The 19986-nt window shown below is 39.6% G+C and overlaps 1 protein-coding gene across 7 annotated transcripts in view; it reads right to left on the minus strand.

Moving 5' to 3' along the window:
- Window positions 1–19986, minus strand: part of LOC308631672 (serine/threonine-protein kinase MRCK alpha-like) — a 99229-nt gene that overhangs the window by 45693 nt on the left and 33550 nt on the right. For 2 of the 7 annotated variants that reach the window (XM_081263042.1, XM_081263040.1), the window contains 5 exons: window positions 12854–13159; window positions 10880–10973; window positions 10371–10501; window positions 8742–8809; window positions 6472–6548 (listed from right to left, as the gene is read on the minus strand). In XM_081263042.1, the coding sequence (XP_081119168.1) occupies window positions 6472–6548; window positions 8742–8809; window positions 10371–10501; window positions 10880–10973; window positions 12854–12924 (441 nt within the window). In that variant the 5' untranslated portion in view covers window positions 12925–13159. Of the gene's footprint in view, window positions 1–6471; window positions 6549–8741; window positions 8810–10370; window positions 10502–10879; window positions 10974–12853; window positions 13185–16098; window positions 16966–19986 lie in introns of those variants that run through there. The other 5 variants (XM_081263039.1, XM_081263045.1, XM_081263043.1 and 2 more) reach the window with 4 other exon arrangements.

Genomic DNA, 19986 nt, shown 5'->3' on the forward strand with positions numbered 1-19986 from the left:
TCTCTCTTCTCTCTCTCTTCTCTCTCTTTTCTCTCTTCTCTCTCTCCCTGTCTCTCTCTCTTCTCTCTCTCTCTCTCCCTGTCTCTCTCTCTTCTCTCTCTCTTTCTCTCTCTCTCCCCGTCTCTCTCTCTCTTCTCTCTCTCTTCTCTCTCTCTTCTCTCTCTTCTCTCTCTCCTCTCTCTCTCTCTCTCTCTCTCTCTCTCTCTCTCCCCCCCATCTCTCTCTCTCTCTCTCTCATCAATTCGTTAATGTGAAATGTAGCAAATATACAGGAAAGGTCGTAAGTCGTACACATGATGCCGATTAGTTATTGTTAGGCAAAACCCACAATAGTACACCTAGGTCAAAATGCAGAACAGTGCCAGTACCTCAGAGCCTGCAGGTGCTCCCTGTCCATCACAGCCTCCTCCTCCCCAAGATGACCTTGTGGGCAGTGATCACCTCCTGAGTTTGTTTAGAATGTTCTCACATGAATCATTAGTTTTGCTCATGGTATGTTCTCTTTTGAGCCTGGCTTTTTTAACTCAAAATTATGCTTATGAGATTTGTCCGTGTTGCTGTGAGCTGTATTAATTTGCGGGGGGGGGGGGGTATCATTAAAGGATATGGCATTATACAGATGCACCCAACTTTCTTTATTCATTGCAGTTTGATGAACATTTGGGTTCTTTCCTGTTTTAGCTGCTCTGAATGTTCTTGTCCTGACATATGGGTGTGCTCTTATCATATGCATTTCTAGGAATGGACGACAGTACAGTACAGGAGGGTTCCCATTGCTACTGGGTCTCACCCTTGCTTGTCTTTTGCATTCTTTTTTTTTTTTTTTTTTAAAGAGAGAGGAGAGAGAGAGAGAGAGAGAGATTTTCAATATTTATTTTCTAGTTCTCGGCGGACACAACATCCTTGTTTTGGTATGTGGTGCTGAGGATCGAACCCGGGCCGCACGCATGCCAGGCGAGCGCTTTTATTGGATACATTTTGGTTACTGTGTGGTGGTATCTTGTGAGGCTTAGAATGTTTCATGTGTTTAAGGCTGTTTGGATTTCTTCTTTTATTTAGGGTCTGTTAAATCCTGGACACTCTCCCACTAGGCTGGTGTTTTTTCTTTTCTTTTCTTTTTTTCTTTTGGGGCTCTTCATGTATTCTGAATGGGAGCTCTTTGTTGATTGTGTGTGTTGTGAATACTTTTCTCTACAATGAGGCTTGTCTTTTAATTTTTCTGCTGGTATTTTTCTCACTGCTTTGCAATACTAGCTTTATAATGAATATTACTGGCTTTATAAATAAGTATCCATAAAGAAATATTTTTCTCAGGACTCTGTTCTATCCCATTGGTTTATAATTTGTAATTTTTGCCAATAGCATCGTCTTTTTTAAATTTACTATAGTTGTATCATAGGTATTGACAAGTTTATAAAGCAAGCTCAGTCAATTGTTCTTCAAAAGCATTTTTACTTTTTGGATTTTAACATTCCCATATAATTTCCAAGGGGAAAACTAGGATTTTTATAATAATTATATTAAATCTTGAGATAGTATATTGAATCTCCTACCTTGATTAAATTATCATATATATATATATATATATATATATATATATATAAAGGCAAAATTAATATCTCTATAACAGCGAGTCTTTCAAACTAGGAATATGTTACTGTCTTTTAATTCAGAACTTTTTTAATGCCTCTTTTTTAAGATTTTATAATCTTTCTCCCAAAGGTCTTCTAGCTATCATTAGATTTATAAACACTAGATTTTTTAATGTTATTTTAAATGGTGTCTGTTATAAAAGGTAATTATTCAATGTTTCTTGTTGGCATATAGAAACGTATTACATTTCTGTATATCGACTCAGTATCCAATCACTTTGTTAAATTCTTATTATGTCTAATAAGTTACTGAAAAGGCCTTTCGTCACCCCCAAATTCATATGTTAAACCTTAAATTCTCAATGTGATGATATTTCGAGATGAGGCCTTTAGGAAGTAAGTAGGTCATGAGACGAGAGACTTCCTGTTGGGATTTGTGCCCCTGAAGGAGAGACATGAGACCTTGCTTTCCCTTTCACAAGCCAACCATGTGAGCAAGCAGTTGTGAAGGCTGCCATATTCAAACCAGGAAGAGGGCCCTCACCAGAACCCAGCCATGCTGGCACCTTTACATTAAGATTTCAGCCTCCCGAACACCTACGGCAATTCACCACAACAACCTAACGGGACAGACATCATCCTTATCATATTTGGATTGAAAATCTGAGCAGGCTTCTTTATTTTGTTCATAAATATTAAAAGGAGAATGGTAGATTTCATTGTTTATCTTTTGAATCAAATTAAGGCAATTCTTTTCTAACATGGAATGAGGAATTTTTCTTTTTTTTATGTTGCAAAATGTTATTGAGTTGTATCTGACATTTTTTAGACTTTTATTAAAAATATAATTTTTATTTTGGGGCTGGGATTGTGACTCAGAGGTACAGCACTCGTCTAGCACATGGAGACACTGGGTTCGAGCCTCAGCACCACATAAAAATAAATACGTACAATAAAGGTATTGTTTCCATCTACAACTAAAATTTTTTTTAAACATGATTTTTAATCTGTTAAGTTATGCTGATTCATGTTTTAGTGCCAAACTTTGTGTTATGGGATAAAACCAAACTGAGCAGGCTCTATTATTGTATTATTACTTTTATGTATGGTTTTGGGAACTGAACCCAAGGCCTCACACGTGCTAAGCAAGCACTCTACCACAAGCTACAACCCCAGCCGTTTTTTAAATTCTGTTTTTAAAAATTTTTTATTTTAAGACAGAGCCTCACTAATAAAATGCCAAAAAAAATGTGTCTTAAACAATGGAAATTTTATATTCTCACAGTTTTTAGAGGCAGATAGTTCAAGTTCAGGGTGCCAGCATGTTCGAGTTCTGGTAATGGCTCTCATTTTGGCTTTCAGATGACTGCCTTCTCATCACAACTTTACATGTAAAAAAGAGACCCAAGTTCTACCTCCCACAAAACACTAGAATTCAGTTCAGCCTATTTCTTGGCGTCATATAAGAATCCTCTTTCCTCCAGTTCCCAGTCACCTGACCCTTCTGGTGAGGCTCTGTCTGAGCCTCACAGAATGGTACTTGGCATCCATATTTCTACCAGCATTCTGTCCATGGTTGTGTGTTCCCTAAGAATTATCAGGTATGCTTTCTCTCCAGCTCTCCTTTTCTTTCTGAGCCCTCAACCAGAATCACCACTAATGTCCATATTCTACCAATATTCCCAGTAGGCATTTTTGGCTTATTCTAACATGCACCTCAAAATTCTTCCAGACTCTCTCCCTGTTACTCAGTTCCAAAGCCAGTTAGACACTTTTAGTTATTTGTTACAGTAGCACCCCACTTTTTAGTACCAAAATCTTAGTTTGGATTTTCCAAAGAAACAGAACCTATTGGAATGTGAGTGTGTGTGTGTGTGTGTGTGTGTGTGTGTGTGTGTGTGTGTAAAGAGATTTACTACAAGGAATTGGCTCACACAGTTATGGAGGCTGAGAAATTCCAACATCTGCAGTCAGCAAGCTGAAGACTCAGGAGAGATGATTTCCAGACTGAAAGCCAACTGGCTCCAGACCAAGAAGAGCCATTGTTTCAAGTCCAAAGACAGGAAGAGATAGATGCACAGAGTCAGGCAGACAGGCAAGAATCCCCTGTCATCCACAGAAGGGTCAACCTTTTGTACTATCCAGGATCATCCCCCCCACCTTTTTTTTTAATTTTACCTATTCAAATGTTTACCTCATTCAGATACACTAGCATCCTGTGGCCCAGTCAAGTTAACACATAAGATACTAACCATCCCAGGGAGTGTTCCCTCATTTCCTGTTTTCTGGAACATTTTGTCTAAGATTGGACTCATTCCTTCTTGTATGTTTGAAAGAAACTGCGTGGGTCTGGGATTAAATCTGTGAGAAGATACTTCACAACAGTCATAATTTCTCCAATGGTTATAGAAATATTCATGTTTTAGATATTGCTCTCATGAATTGAATTTGTTGGGCCCTATTTTCTAATAGCTTGTCCCCAAACTGTTTCACGTATCTTGGTATGAGATACTGTCATATTTCAAAATAGCCTGAATTCAGTATATACTTTGTTATTATCTTTAACTATCTGCTCCAGCTATGATGTTTCCTTTTATCATTCTTGATACTGGCTTTATGTGCCTTTACTTTCTATCCTTTTCTTTAAATGATCTTGCAGTATATTTTTATCATTTTATTTATTTTTTTAAAAGTCAAAAGTATTTTTTAATTGCTTTTATTTTTTTAAATACATGACAGCGGAATGCATCACGATTCTTATTACACATATAGAACACAATTTTTCATAACTCTGTATATAAAGTATGTTCACACCAATTCATGTCTTCATACACCTATTAAAGTCAAAAGTATTAAATTCACTGTTTTATTCTATTTTGTCTTACTTTTTCTGCATCATCAATTGCAGCTTTTACGTTACTCCTTTCTGCCTTCCACACTTTGAGATTTAAATTGCTATTGTTGGGGCTGGGGATGTGGCTCAAGCGGTAGCGGTAGCGTGCTCGCCTGGCATGCGTGCGGCCCGGGTTCAATCCTCAGCACCACATACCAACAAAAATGTTGTGTCCGCCGAGAACTAAAAAATAAATATTAAAAAAAAATTCTCTCTCTCTCTCTCCTCTCTCACTCTCTCTTAAAAAAATAAAAATAAATTGCTATTGTTTTTGCAACTTCTCAAGATATATGTCTAATTCATAACTTTTCAGGCTTTCTTATTTTCTCTTTTATGTAGATAAAGCTATATTTTTTCTAAATACTGATTTAGCTATATTCAATATGTAGTATTTTTGTTATTATTCAGTTCAGACTGTTATCTAATTTCCATTAGAATTTCACCATGGGCTGACAGCTTACTTAAAACATGTATTCTTTATGTAGATATAAGATTTTTGATGGTTTACTTAAAATGTATTTCTTAATTTACATATAAAGAACTTAACATATGGTATAAAATATTTGTTTCTACTTCAGCTCTCTAACCATAGTTAGAGAACATATTTTCCGTGAAACCAATCCCCTGACATTTGTGCAGACTTAGTTTGTGATCCAGACTCATTTTAAAGAATACTTTTGCAGTTTTAGAAAGAAAATGTATTCAGCCTGTGTTATATGTTCTGTCTATATTTTTCCTCTCGGTCAGTCTTCTTAATCATTCCATTCAAATAGTTTTTGTCACTTGTTGAGAAATGTGTCTTTAGATCTTCCTTTATCATTTATGCATTTGTCTAGTTTTGTTGTAGTTCAGTCAATTCTCATATATTTTGTCATATTAGTCAGTTCATATATATTTAAAATTAGTATGAATTCTAAGTAAAAGTAACCTTTTATCACAGCTGAGTGCATTTCCTTACCTCCAGTAACAATTTTTTGCTTTAAATTTCATTTGATATTTACATGTCTATATCAGTCTTTGTCAGATAAGGTTTAGTCAATAGCAAAGCATTCTTTCTACTCGATTGTGGCTTACAGGTTTTCTTCACAAACAGAACATCTTACATTTTATTTGTATCTATTCTGATACAATCTTTCATTTTCTTTCCACTTCAGTATTTTTTTCACTGTCAGTCGGTTTAGTTACTAGTTTATTGAGATTCATTTCTGTCATCACAGGCCCTACCCATACTGGAGGGAAGAGAATTGTGCCCCCTGTTACCTGGCTTTTCTCATTTTACCTTTTTAGCTCTCCACTATTTTTAACCAAGTCTCTGTTTTAGGAGATCTCTATTAAAACAACTGGTTGAGTTCATTTTCCTGAATTATGAATCCAAAGACTCATCAACAACAGAATGGATGAAATGGTTATAAAATATCCACAGAAAGGAATTTTATATCGCAGTACAAACACGTGGTTGCTACACATCACAAAAAGCATGAAACTCACAAAACTGAACTTTGATGATACAAAAGAACATATGCCATATATCTAGAACTAAATCATATGGTCCATACACAGGCTGTGAAATAGAAGGAGAAGAGGGGGAGCCACTGCACAAAGCATGAAGGCAGGGTTCCCGTCAGCACAGAGGGGTGGGCTGTCACCTGGAGGGGTCCAATTCCAAGGTGGTCAGTCATATTTCCTGTGTTTATGTGACTGTTATGGACTTTTATGCACTTTCTGGTCTGTGTGGTTTGTCTCATGATGTCAATATCTTGTTCATTATTTAAATTCTAATACAGATGCTTTAGCATCATATAATCTTTCAGCCCTGATTTACACCCACACCTGATTCCTTCATGTATGTTTGTCAGGTCCTCATGCCTCTAACATGGAATGACATGGAAACAGTCATTTGCCAGAGGGAAACTGCTATTTTGAGAACAACAGAATCATTCCACAAGTGGCGGTAGAGCACACTCAGAAGGCTTAGCACATACTCACCTCTTTCTGAGCCACTGCATTGCAAGTCGTATTGAAAAGCGCCCAGGAAGACGGGCCTGAGTCCCGCTGCACCCCACCTGGAAGGCAACCACACATGTTTTTGAAGCTTGAAAATGTAAACTGAACCATGTCCATGACTTATTCCAGTCTTAATTCTAGTTTAAAGTTGTTCTCAGACTACATTTTTCAAAGATAAGCTCATTGGTCGCGTATACATATTTAAACCCAAATGTTTCTATATATTGACATATATTATTTACATTAAAATCATTTGATTGCATGTCAAATAAAGCAATCACTTTTACCAAGTTCATGGTAAACTGCACTGAAAATGCATAAATAAATTACATCAGTTTTCATGATTTGTTTAACTCCTACGTGTCGAATCACTGTTTTTTCCAATTGTAGGATAACTAAGTAGGACTTAAAACAGTTTTGGAGACTCAAAGGGATTTCAGAAGTATGACATGTGGCTTTTTTCTTTTCTTTCCTCCTTTGTTTTGTTTACTTTTCTCGTGCTGGGGATGCAACCCAGGGTCACACCTGCCTCACACCCTCAACCATGGAGCATCACCCCCGCCTGTACACCTTTTCTATACCGGTTGTTCCCCAAGACAGTTACAAATGTCAAACTACTTTGTGTGAAATTCTAGTGTGACACACTTTTTTTTTTTGTACTAGGGATTGAACCCAGAGGCACTAAACCACTGAGCCACAACCCCAGCCCTTTTTTGTATTTTATTTAGAGGCAGAGTCTCACTGAGTTGCTTAGTGCCTTGCTAAATTGCTGAGGCTGGCTTTCAACTTACAATCCTCCTGCCTCAGCCTCCTGAGCTACTGGGATTACAGCTATGACACTTCTTCACAGAGTTATTCATGATAAGAACACACAGTCATAAAACAAATATAGTTAATTATACTTAAAACTTGTATAACATCAAAGTACTATTTACTTAGGCAGGAAAAAGATCAGAGGAATTTCTTTTAATGTCATCCTTGATCATCTAACTTTATATGCATGGTATTCAAATTTACCTTATGACTATAATTTGATTTAAATATTACAGAATTGAAAGGCACACATTTAAGTTCTCTAAGGCCACCCCCTCTTGACACCATTGATAATGCCAGGAGATGAATACTCAGACGTGAATCACTAACATCATCGTTTACTGATTAAATAAAGCAGGGTGTCACCGGACACTGCAGAAGTGTGCGAATGCACTGTGGTATTCAAAGAGAAAATCATGATAAGAAGAAAAAACATGAGGTCTAAAGGTGAACTTCGCAAAACACCATGGTCACAGATAGTCTTCCTCTGTCGGGTTCCTTTTAAAACACGTCGAGCCGCAGGCCGATGTTTTGGACTCAGAGCGGCCCATTCACTGCTGATCTCCAGATGGCAAGGCTCCAGCCAAGGCTGTGTTGTGGGGGCACTCTCCCAGGGGGGCAGAGCGTCCTCAGTGCTACTCATGGACCCTGTCCTGCATTCAGCACTCTCTAGACCACTCTTAAATTGGAGCCTGTGTTGGTTTTCATCTTTTCAGGGGTAACTAGAGTGCTCTTTAAGTGTTTCTTCTAACTTCCATGCAAGAGTCAACTCACAGATATTAAAGGGACAGACGCTGCTTTCCAGGGTTTCCCGAGTTCTTTAGGAGTCTTCCCCTGTCCTCCACAATATGCACCCGCCAAGGGAGGGCCACCCCCTCTCATCTAGTCCAGTGTGTGCCATCAAAGCATGGAATGCAAGTTGAAGGTCACACATGTGTATAAGAAGTTCTACCAGCTAATTCATTATTAAGAAACAGCCCCAGTTTGGACACGAGCAAACCTCCCATATCTCTACGATGGTTTTGTCTTGTGCTGTGACATGTGGCAGCATTCCAAAACCGGGAAGTGATAGGACTGGGATAAATTTGAGAACTTTATCAATGGCAAAAAAAAAAAAATGTGTTTCTACAAAATATTTCATGGTAGAGAACTTTATCAATGGCAAAAAAAAATGTGTTTCTACAAAATATTTCATGGTATTAAATAAGGGTAGTTCCACTCAAAGCAAAATATCTTGCTTTTGCTATCATAAAAAGCTCTCTGGATTATTTAAAAGCAAATAAAATGTCTCCTTAAATAAGGACACACACACATAAGCCAGTTAGTGAGGGCTATTCTCACACCTGCCCAAAAGATGCCCATGGAAATGGAATGCCATAGCACCCTGTCTACACAACAACCCATCCCATGCACCCCGCCTTGAGATCTGAGTTCCTCACCCTTTTTCAGACGTTCGATTTCTAACCACAAGTCAGACTGGTATTTCTTCACTTTAGCTTTCCTTTTACTAAAAGAGGCAAAAAGAACAGAAGACATCATTAGGTGCCCAGTGCCTGTGATTAAGCTATAATTGGATCCCACAAAACAGGACAGTAGGGCTTTTGTGTTTAGAATCCTCAGCTAAGTTGAATTTCATATCTAAAATGACATTCCAAATAAAGGAGATTGGATAAAATTACCTTGGGTTTTGTTTCACAGGGAACCCAAACCATGGGCCAATAACTCAATCTATGCGTCATATTCCATTTGACTCACAGATCTGCTTTGTGTGAACAGACGTGCCCTGAGCATAAGATGAACGGGCATGTTTTTATCTTGAAAGGCCACACAGATGCCATCTGGTAGCTATCCATACTGTACCAACACATACTGAGAAATGTCTTTCCCACTTCACATTAAATGAAGTGTACAGTCTTATAATGGATCATTGGAACACGTAAGCTCCTGGTCTTGAGTAATTCAACATTCTGCACTGAAGTTGACCCAGTGTTACTGTCTAACACAGTTAAGTGAATAAGGCTTTAGACACAAAACCTGGCCCTTGGAGTCATATTTCTTTTTCTCTCACTCCATGACTTTGAGAGCACATCTATCTACAAAATTAATGTTATATTTGTATTTTTACTCTGCTGTGAATTTTATGTTTTCCCTTTTATCCTCCCACGTCACACCATCTCCCGTCTTCTGATATATCCATTAGCCATGTTTATTGACTACTGGCACAACTATTTTATTCGCACTCACACTGGTAGAATTTAACTGGCCCTACTGTTGTTGTAAGAAGAAAAGGAAATTCGCCACCATCCAGCAAACGGAGTGGGAAGAGGCACCTTTTTAAAAAAGACACACTTGAAGATGTGCAATGTGAATTATAAGCTGAAATTGAAAACATGTTACACCATTAGACTCTTCGGAATTTAAAAGGCTCTGAAAAAGAGGTCACAGGATTTTCCTGACTTCATTCCATTTGCATTTCAAAATACATTTGTACACACACAAGAGGATTTGGGGTGCTTCTGATTCAGAGACCTTTTCAAGTAAGAAGGAAAAAACAATAGAGGCTTGACTCTTAGGTGCCTCTGTTTTTGTATTATTCAGTATTATCAATACCATTTGGTGGAGATATCAGAATCACAGAAGTTAACATATTGCAAAAGAAGACACGTTAAAAGCATTGAATTAAACACTTTCAAATTATTACGACTTGTCATCTTGAAGACAAAAATCTAATTTTCAGGAACACCAAATGTTAGGTCATAGGTAGATTGAATGTGTGACCTTGAAGAGGGGGCTTTGTGCTTTGAGAACCACATTAGGCCCCGTTCCCAGGAGGGTCATCTACTTACTGGGGTGTGACCCTCATCCCTCCCTAAGCTACCTTTGTGGCTAGCTTACAAATTGTTTTCTGTTTGTTTGTTTCTGGTTTGTTGAAACAGAGACACACTCTGTTGTCCAGGCTGGTCTCAGACTTGTGTCCTCAAGAGAATTCTCTCAACTAGCTGGAACCACGGTCATGCATTACCATGATCAGAAAATCATTGTGTTTCCAAGGCACCACTTGGCCTTACCAGTGAAATGCCCCCTGAGGCCCCTCTGGGAGCTCCTGTCTGCATGATCTCTCTAGGTCCAGAGCCGACTCCAACTGAAGTAAAGCCGACGAATCCAGTTTATCAAATGGTTCCATCTCCCCTAGCATTTTCTACAAGATCATAAAAATAGGTTTTCACTTCCAATTTTATATTAACATCAAAATCTAATTCATGCAAACATTAGGAGATACTCTAGACTATTATTGTTTTGAATAGTAAATAGAAAATTATTCTTGTTAAAATATATAATTGTTCATGAAGTTTGGAAATGATGTTAGAGACTCATACAAACAATCTCATTGTCGTACTTACCACCACCATGATAGTTGTCCCTACCTCCCCCAAAGTAGGGCTGACTTCTTAGGGAAAGACTTTTAGTTGGCTGAGAGCCAGAGAAACTGGCACAATTCAGCAACTTCATTGTTAATATCAGTTCTTCTCATTTCCATTCTGTCAGCTTTCCTGGGCCATGATGGACGAGTACTCACCTTTCTTCTTGTAATCAAGCTGACATTTCTTAAAGATGCCACTTCTTTGGTTACTACTGAGGTCAAGCCCTGAGCATTTGTTTCATCTTCAGTGCTACAATACAGAAAGTAAAAGATAGAAATAAAATGCAAATACGGACAAAATTAGACACACCAAGGAAGGATAGAGAAAAGATATACTATAGAAAATCTGAACATGAAACTATCTAAGGAGCCTTAAAAAAATAAGCTACTGCCAATAGAAAGGAGATGTTTGTATTGGCAGAACACTCTTATACACATCTAGATTGGATTGGCAAAACACTCTTAGAAACCATGAAGAAGCTGGCGAGATTTAAGACTCATTAGGTTGAAAGAGACTACTTCCTAGATTCAGATCTCAGAGTGGGGAGAAACTATCAGTGTTTTCAAGAGTTAATTGAGCCAGAAATGTCACTGTTCAAATCTTTTCATTCTTAGAGGTTACATCAGATATCAATGTAAACATTGAAAACCAACACTATGCCCAGATAGAAATAGTTTAGTAATAAGCACTACGCACAATGCACATCAGTTATTCATGGAACCACATTAGGCCCCATTCCTAGAAGGATCATCTACTTACTGGGATGGTTACCTTCATCCCTCCCTAGTGAGACCAGAAGCTGGAAAGTAAGAATTCAGGGGTGACAACAAACTGAGCACACTTTTTTGACGTATGAAGAAAAAGAAACTTTAGTATATGGAGACCTTTCAGAAAGGATTTCTACAGGTTGCTCTCTAGTACAAAACAAAAATTGAATTCAAGAAAGGAATGCCTATAGGGGACCCAAGAATAGTGGCAATATAACCATAACTTATGTCTATAAGTCTAAACTACTGTTAATAAATAATAATAATCTTAAATTAAAATGCCAGATGATGACAGCCTATGGCAGGAGTGAAACTATCAGAGTTCATGATCAAACACAGGTAGAATGCAAGAACCCTACTCTACACTTCTCCACGGGCCATGTCATATTTTGAAGGTAGAAATACTTGTAGAAAAGTAACTTTTCCTGGTCAAAATCTGTCATTCAGAACATACGCAAATTTTTAAGCATATTCAAAAAGATATGACTGCATAAAAATCAACACTGCGATTTAAAATATTTTCATGCTAAAACAAAAACTTGCAGTATCTTCTATCTGTCTCACAAGAGGAAATATGACAGATTCTCATGCAACTGAACTGAATATATTTAGAAAATGTGTTTCTTTGAACCTGATCTGCAGAGACTTTATTGGGTTCAGTTAGGATGGTTTTATGTTACGTGTTATTATGGTGGAAGTTTTTGGAACTAAGGCTGTTTCTCAAATATATTTCATGTGATACATGACATGCAGGGCTTTTAGGAAAACAAAACACCTTCTAGTGTGGGCTTTCCTATACGTAAATAATGAGAGAAATAAATGGAGTCAAAAGGCTTTCAACATGACAAAAAATAAGACAAACATAAACTAAAATATGTGCAAGGAAGCAACATAGCAGGGAAAATATCACAGGCTATCAAGGTCACATGACCTAGTAACCAATCCAGGCACTACCTCCAAGGAGAGCTCTCGGCCCAGACATGTTAGAAAACGTGTGGAAACTGTGTTTATATATGTATTTGGGCACACACACAGACACACACACGTTTTAAGCCTCAGTCGAAACCTTAGAATTGATAATTCAGAAAAGCAGACTGAAGAATGTTTTGAGATTATAAACCTAAGTTCCTAATTCGTTAATCTCATCATGTAGTTTCAACACTTGCTGCCCGTATTTCAAAACACCATCGTCTATTACAACTTTTAAAAGAAAATAGGAATGTATTTAATAAAAAGATATATTCATTTGAAAACAGAAACTCTGAAACCCAGGTATAAGTATGAGGTTGTTCATTATGTATCTTTAAATCATCCCTGGGCCATCAATGGTAAGTTGGTAGGGAAAGAACCGAGGACACACACCTTCCTGATGTACTCTGCAGGGGCTGGTAATCAACCGACCTGCAGAACACAGGTGGTCTCTCCTTGCTCATGGCAGCAGTCCAAGGCCTTGCCCTTCCAGGGAGACTAAAGGATCTTGGCAGAGGAAGGAGGTCGGACAGTCTAGTTCCTAGTTCTCAACAGTCCCAAAAACCTGTGAGGGTCAGGCCAACTGCTGCTCCCAGGCTGGAAGGTTCTTGCCCCAAGATTCCAGGGACAGATCTGTCCTGAGTGGCAGTTAAATGTGCAGAGTGCAGCCTGGATGGGTACCACCTTGGATGACCTGCCCTGTGGAAAAGAAGGGACTCCTTCCCTGGACCACAGGATGGGATGGGTCCGGGAAGGGTATTTTGGTTTTAGCACTGTGATAATCGTTGCATGAGGCTTTGAGTTATGAACTTTCAGTGTGTGAGGGTATGTTGGACATAATAAACTAGTGTATATCTTAAGCAGGAAGTATTATACTTTTTTCCTATTTTGTTGAGATATTTCTCTTTTGTAAACTTTGATTTTTTAATATATAACTTCAGACTTGCAGACAAATATATAAATAGTACAAGGAGCTCTTATATTTTGCCCTATTTTCTCTCTCTCTCTCTCTCTCTCTCTCTCTCTCTCTCTCTCTCTCTCTCTCTCTGTCTCTCTCTCCATACATAATATGTACATTTTTTCAGAACAATGTTCATATGCAATACATACTTGTAATATGTGCTTTTTTCCTGAATAATTGGAAAACAAGTTGCAGACACCATGTGCTATCAGCCCTTAAATATCTGAGAACCAAGACCTCTCCACGGTGAATATCTGGAAAGCAGCTGATACAACACTGCTTGCCAAACCGTGGTCTGTATCTAAATGTCAACAATGTCCCAGTGGTGTCCCACCTAAGATCCTCCCCTCTTTGATTCAGGTTCTGACTAGCTATCACGAATTGCACTTAGATAATTCACCTTTTAATCTGAAGATGATCTTCAGTCGCCTTGTATGACCTTGGACATTTGGAGAATATAAACAAAATGTTTTCTGAGTTTGTTTGACTTTTCCACATGATGAGATTCACATGACGCACTTTGGGGGAAGAATACCATAACCCCATGTTCTGTCCACACCCTAACCTGGTGTCCGGGGCATATCATACCAATCTGCCCTGCTTCTGATATTAGTTTGGGGTGTGGGGTTAGAGAGATTCTGAGACTGCTGAGACATCCTCTCTTTCATCCACGGCTCATGCTTCCTTGAATTGTGTCACTGTTGACTATTATGGTTTGTACATGAGGCGACCCTAACAAGTTCATGTGAGAACCCGTGCAGGGATGTTCAGAGGTGAAACGATTAGATTAGGAGAGCTGCAATCTAATCAGTGGATTCAACCATCACTGGGGTGTGCCCCAATCTCTCAATCCCTCCTCCTCCTCTCTCTCCCTCTCTCTCTCCCCCACCACTTCCTCGCTGTCATGAGGTGAACAGCCCTCCTGAGTCCTGCCCTTCTGCCGTGAGGATCCACTTCATTCAGGCTCAGAGCCATGGTGTCAGTTGCCCAGAGACTGAACCTCTGCAATCATGAGCCAGGTCAATTTTCCTCCTCTAAGCTGTTCTCATCAGGTATTTTAGTTACAGCAACAAAGAGCTAACAATGATACTTGGGAAATAGGTCTCTCACACTGTCATTTCTTCTACATTTATTAATTCGCATGCTCTAGAAGGAAGTTTTTTCTTTTCTTTCACTTATTATTCATTAATTTATATCAGTATGTGAATATAGGCTCCTATTCATTTTATTCCTGTGATTGATGTTTATTTTTTCTATTGGTTGTTCAAAACATTACAAAGCTCTTGACATATCATATTTCATACAATTGATTCAAGTGGGTTATGAACTCCCATTTTTACCCCGTATACAGATTGCAGAATCACATAGGTTACACATCTACTTTTTTACACACTGCCATACAAGTGACTGTTGTATTCTGCTGCCTTTCCTATCCTCTACTATCCCCCATCCCCTCCCCTCCCATCTTCTCTCTCTACCCCATCTACTGTAATTCATTTCTGCCCCTTGTTTTTTCCCTTTCCCCTCACTTCCTCTTGTATGTAATTTTGTATAGCAATGAAGGTCTCCCTTCATTTCCATGCAATTTCCCTTCTCTCTCCCTTTCCCTCCCACCTCTCGTCCCTGTTCAATGTTAATCTTTTTCTCATGCTCTTCGTCCCTGCTCTGTTCATAGTTGCTCTCCTTATATTGATGTTTAAGTATCTGCTTCTGGGCAGCTTAAACAATAGAAATTCATTCCCCACAGTCCTAGAGTCTGAGTGCAAGGTCAAGGGTGCTGGCCCAGGAGGTCTCCTTCTGAAGCCCCGCCTCTCGGCTTGGAGATGGCTGCCCATATTGCTCAGTGCACAGATGGCTTCTTTGATGTGTGGGAGGGAGAGGGAACAAGAGTGAATAAGCATCCTGGTGTCTTTCTTGTTCTGTAAAGAGGTTAATTCCATCACGAGGTTCTCACCTTGATGGCCTCATGTAACCCTGATTCCCTCCCTAGACCCCACTTCCCAATACTGTCACATGGGGTGACAGGGCTTCAAACTATGAATTGAGGGTGAACACAAGCTCTCCTCTGGCACTTCGGGTCCACTCCCGTGTCCTTTTCAAAAGCTCCAGTGCCATTTGAGCACTTAACTAGTTTCTGGCAGGAGATGTACCAAGTTCATCTTGTCGTTCTGGCAGGAGATGTATCAGTCCCAGACCTGGAATCAGGCATGCCACAGGGACCCCTCCCTGTTTCCTTTGTGGGGACTGAAAACATGCATGGCCTATGGGCTTCTAATATGTCGTGTATTCCAGACCCTCTCAACATAGAAAAATAGTTGTACACACACACACACACACACACACACACACACACACACATACAGTGTATACAAATATATGCAACACACCTATGTACACAATATATATGTGTATGCATGAACATGACCACACACAAACACACCATAATATACACATGCATAGACACACATCCCCATGCACACACACCCCATATGCAAATATGTACATACCACACACACATACAAAACATGCAAACCTCTATCAAACTTGAAATCATGCTTCTCGGAATATTGTGTTCATTAACACATCTAGAGAGGATAAACTGCCTAGAAATCCTTTCAGACTTCTCTGTCCTGAGACGAGAGAGGGAAGGAAGAGAGATTGTGTGGAAGGACCTGACACTGCAGTGTGGTTCCAAGGCTGCTGGGGAGGCCTGCCAGCGAGGTCCCCAGCTCTCAGGAACAGTCAAGCCTTATCATCTCTGCTGAGCTCAGCCACCAGCTGGAAGCAGCCTGTGGGAGCCATGACCTTGGCAGAGACACAGTGGTCAAGGTCGGAATGTCACTGGGGGTTGGAGATGAGAGGTGCATCCTCACGGCCACCACAGACAGTAAAACTGGAACATAAAACACAGTTAGAGTTTACACCTCCGTTGACCTTACTAAGACTGCTTAAGGGGTGGATTTTACTTTCAAAAGAAAAAATAACACTTTACAACACAAATTAGACAAGTGAAAAAATAATCAAATGACACCTTTGAAAGGCTTAATGAAAATAACTGCCAACTTCTAAACCCAGGAAATAAAACACACTCTGAAAATAAAGGTGGATAAAACTGAGATAATCAAGTCCTGAAGAGAAGAGATTAATCTCAGCTCAGAGTTTGGTAGGTTTCAGCCCCTGTCAGTTGACCTTGTGGCTTTGGGGCCTGTGGGTGAGGTAGCACACCATGCCAGGGAGCACTGATGGGGCCAGACTGCTCATCTTGTGGCAACCAAGAGAGGAAAGAGAGCAGACAAGAGACTGGGGAGCCGGGACACACAGGCACCACTCTAGGAACTTGGGAGGCTGTGGCAGGAAGATGGAAAGTTCAAGGCCAGCCTCTACACCTTAGCAAGACACTCAGCAACTTAGTTAGACCCTTTCTCAAAATAAAAAGGATGGGTATGTGATTCAGTGGTAAAGTGCCTCTAGGTTCAATCCCCAATACCAAAGAGAGAGAGGGGAGAGAGAGGAGAGAGAGGAAGGGGAAGGGAGAGGAAGGGACCCAGGGTCCCACTATCCCTTCAAGGGCACCCAATGACCTGAAGACCTCCCATCAGGTCCTACCACCATCTCCCAAAAGCATCAAGCTGGGGATCAGGTCTTTAATACACGGGCCTCCGGGAGACATTGAAGAGCCAAACTATGGCACACAGACACACGTGAAAAGAAGTACCACAGGAGATGTTGGAGTCAGAAGGGAAATGATTATAGGTGGGGAGATGGTACTGTAGGATTTTCATATATGAATACATGACAAGGGAAACTCCACATCATGTATAACTACTAGAATGGGATCCTCAGGAGGCTGGGGTTATAAATCAGTGGGTAGAGTGCTTGACTTGGTTCAAACCTCAGCACTGCAAAGAAAAAAAAAAAAAGAATGGGGTCCTAATTAGAGTAAGTTATACTTCATGTATGTATCCTATGTCAAAATACGCTCTACTGACATGCAAAGAACAAATAAAAACAAAACAAAAACACTGACCATTTAATCAGCAGTAATAATGAGAACTTTAAAATATATGTGTGAATAAAATAAATGACAATACCACAAGTGGCAAAAAGCAGCTTAATAAGTTAGTGTTTTTTTCCCTGTCAATCAATTCTAAAGTTCATATACATTATAAACTTAAATGTGAAGTATAAAATGTAAGGGTTTTGGCTATGGAAATGTAAATAGTGTCTCCTTGGTGAGCAAACTCTCAGGGAATAATAGGCATTTTGTTTTCACAGCTGCAATATTCTGCAGTTTCTCCCAGGAACCTAGTAAGATAACTAATACACACTCGGTGCCTGGAAAAGTTCCTGTGCAAAGGTGCAGGATGCCTAGCTGCTGTGGTAACGCCTTCCATGAGGAGGCTCTGTGCCAGAGTCTTACCAGCTTCCGCCTTGATCTCAGACACTCAGCTCCTGGGAATAAAGGCACTCTCTTGTTAGACCACCACAATGTTTCTCCAAGTTCCTGCTCCTCCTGAACCTGCCCACATGACAGTAACTTTAAACAATGAACTTTCTTGAAAGCTACACAAAGCTCCTGATATTGCACATCACAACTTAGTATGCAACGGAGAAATAAGCTGCATAATCTTGCTGACTCAGCACCTGTCTAACAACACAATGGACAATAATGTATAATGTTGCCCAGTGACCTAATGTAAACTTTTGATATAAATGAAGCCGGGAAGCTTAGACAAGGGGCCATTCTGCCTCTGTACCTTGCTTCTGTCTCCTTTTCTGACAATAAAACAACTAAAAGAAAACTTAAGAAATCATTATGATTAAGTTGATGTACGTAGTTTCCTCAAAGAGGACATGAAAAGTGCCAACATATAATATTCATGATAATGATAACATATAATTATAATGAGGGGAAGAAGTAGGTCTTGTTTATTGAGGAAATACACACAACTTACATACTGCACAGGAGCCAATCAAGATAAAGGTCAGAGGGGTGGAGCGAGTCCACGTGTATACCCATCCCATAGTCTGTAAGGGAAGGCAGAGCTGTCCACGAGGGCCGGAGAGTCCTGGACCTATCCTGGAGGTGGTCCTCCTTTTCCGTCACCACCCACAGCACCGCTTCCTGGCTGATCACCAGGAGCCGTCCCAGCCACACGTGCGGCCCCAAGACCAGGAAGCAGGCAGCCATGCCCTACACACATGCACCTCAGATGGAGCACTAATCTCCAGGATATACAAAGAACTCAAAAAACTTAACACCAAAAAAACAAACAACCCCATCAATAAGTGGGATAAGGAGCTGAACAGACATTTCTCAGAAGAAGATATACATTTGATCATCAAATATATGAAAAAAATGTTCAACATCTTTAGTAATTAGAGAAATGCAAATCAAAACTATTCTAAGATTTTATTTCATAACCAGTCAGATGGTAGTTATCAAGAATAGAGACAGCAATAAATGTTGGGGAGATGTGGGGTAAAAGACACGCTCATACACTGCTGGTGGGACTGCAAAGTGGTACAACCAATCTGGGAAAGCAGTATGGAGATTCCTTATAAAACTGGGAATGGAACCACTGTTTGACCCAGTTATCCCACTCCTCAGTCTATACCCAAAGGACTTAAAATCAGCTTCCTACAGGGACACAGCCACATCAATGTTTATAGCAGCTCAATTCATAATACTAAACTATGGAAGCAACCTAGATGCCCTTCAGTAGATGAATAGCTAAATAAACTGTGGTATATATACACAATTGAATATTACTCATCATTAAAAGAGAATAAAATCATGGCATTTTTAGATAAATGGATGGAGTTGGAAAATATCATGCTAAGTGAAGTAAGCCAATCCCAAAAAACCAAAGGCCAAATTTTGTCTCTTATAAGTGGATGCTGATCCATAATGGGGGGGACATGGGAAAAATGGAGGAGCTTTGGTGGGGAGAAGGGGAGGGAGGGAGGGGGAGGGGGGTGTGGGGTCAGGAAAGATGGTGGAATGAGATGGACACCGTTACCTTAGGTATATGTATGACTGCACATATGGTGTGACGCTACAGTGTATTCAACCAGAAAAATGAAAAGTTGTGCTTCAATTGTGTACAGTGAATCAAAATGCATTCTGCTATCACATATACCAAATTACAATGAATTAATTATATAAAAAATAAAATGTATACAGCATTATAAGAAAAAGAAAGGGGCTGGGGATGTGGCTCAAGCGGTAGTGCGCTCGCCTGGCATGCGTGCGGCCCAGGTTCGATCCTCAGCACCACATACAAACAAAGATGTTGTGTCCGCCGAGAACTAAAAAATAAATATTAAAAATTCTCTCTCCCTCTCTCTCTCCTCTCTCACTCTCTCTTAAAAAAAAAAAAAAAAGAAAGAAAGAAGGAATGGCAGAAAGCTTCCCAACTTCCCAACACTGGCAAAACTCATAAAGTTTCAGATCAAAAGAAAATCTAATGCCCCCCCCAAAAAAATATGCTCAAATACATCACAATCTAATGGAAACAAAAGGGAAAGAAAACAGAAAAATTATGCATCAAATACAGAGCAA

Source organism: Spermophilus citellus (genome assembly GCF_964194105.1).
Source record: "Spermophilus citellus genome assembly, chromosome: 12".
NCBI lineage: Eukaryota > Metazoa > Chordata > Mammalia > Rodentia > Sciuridae > Spermophilus > Spermophilus citellus.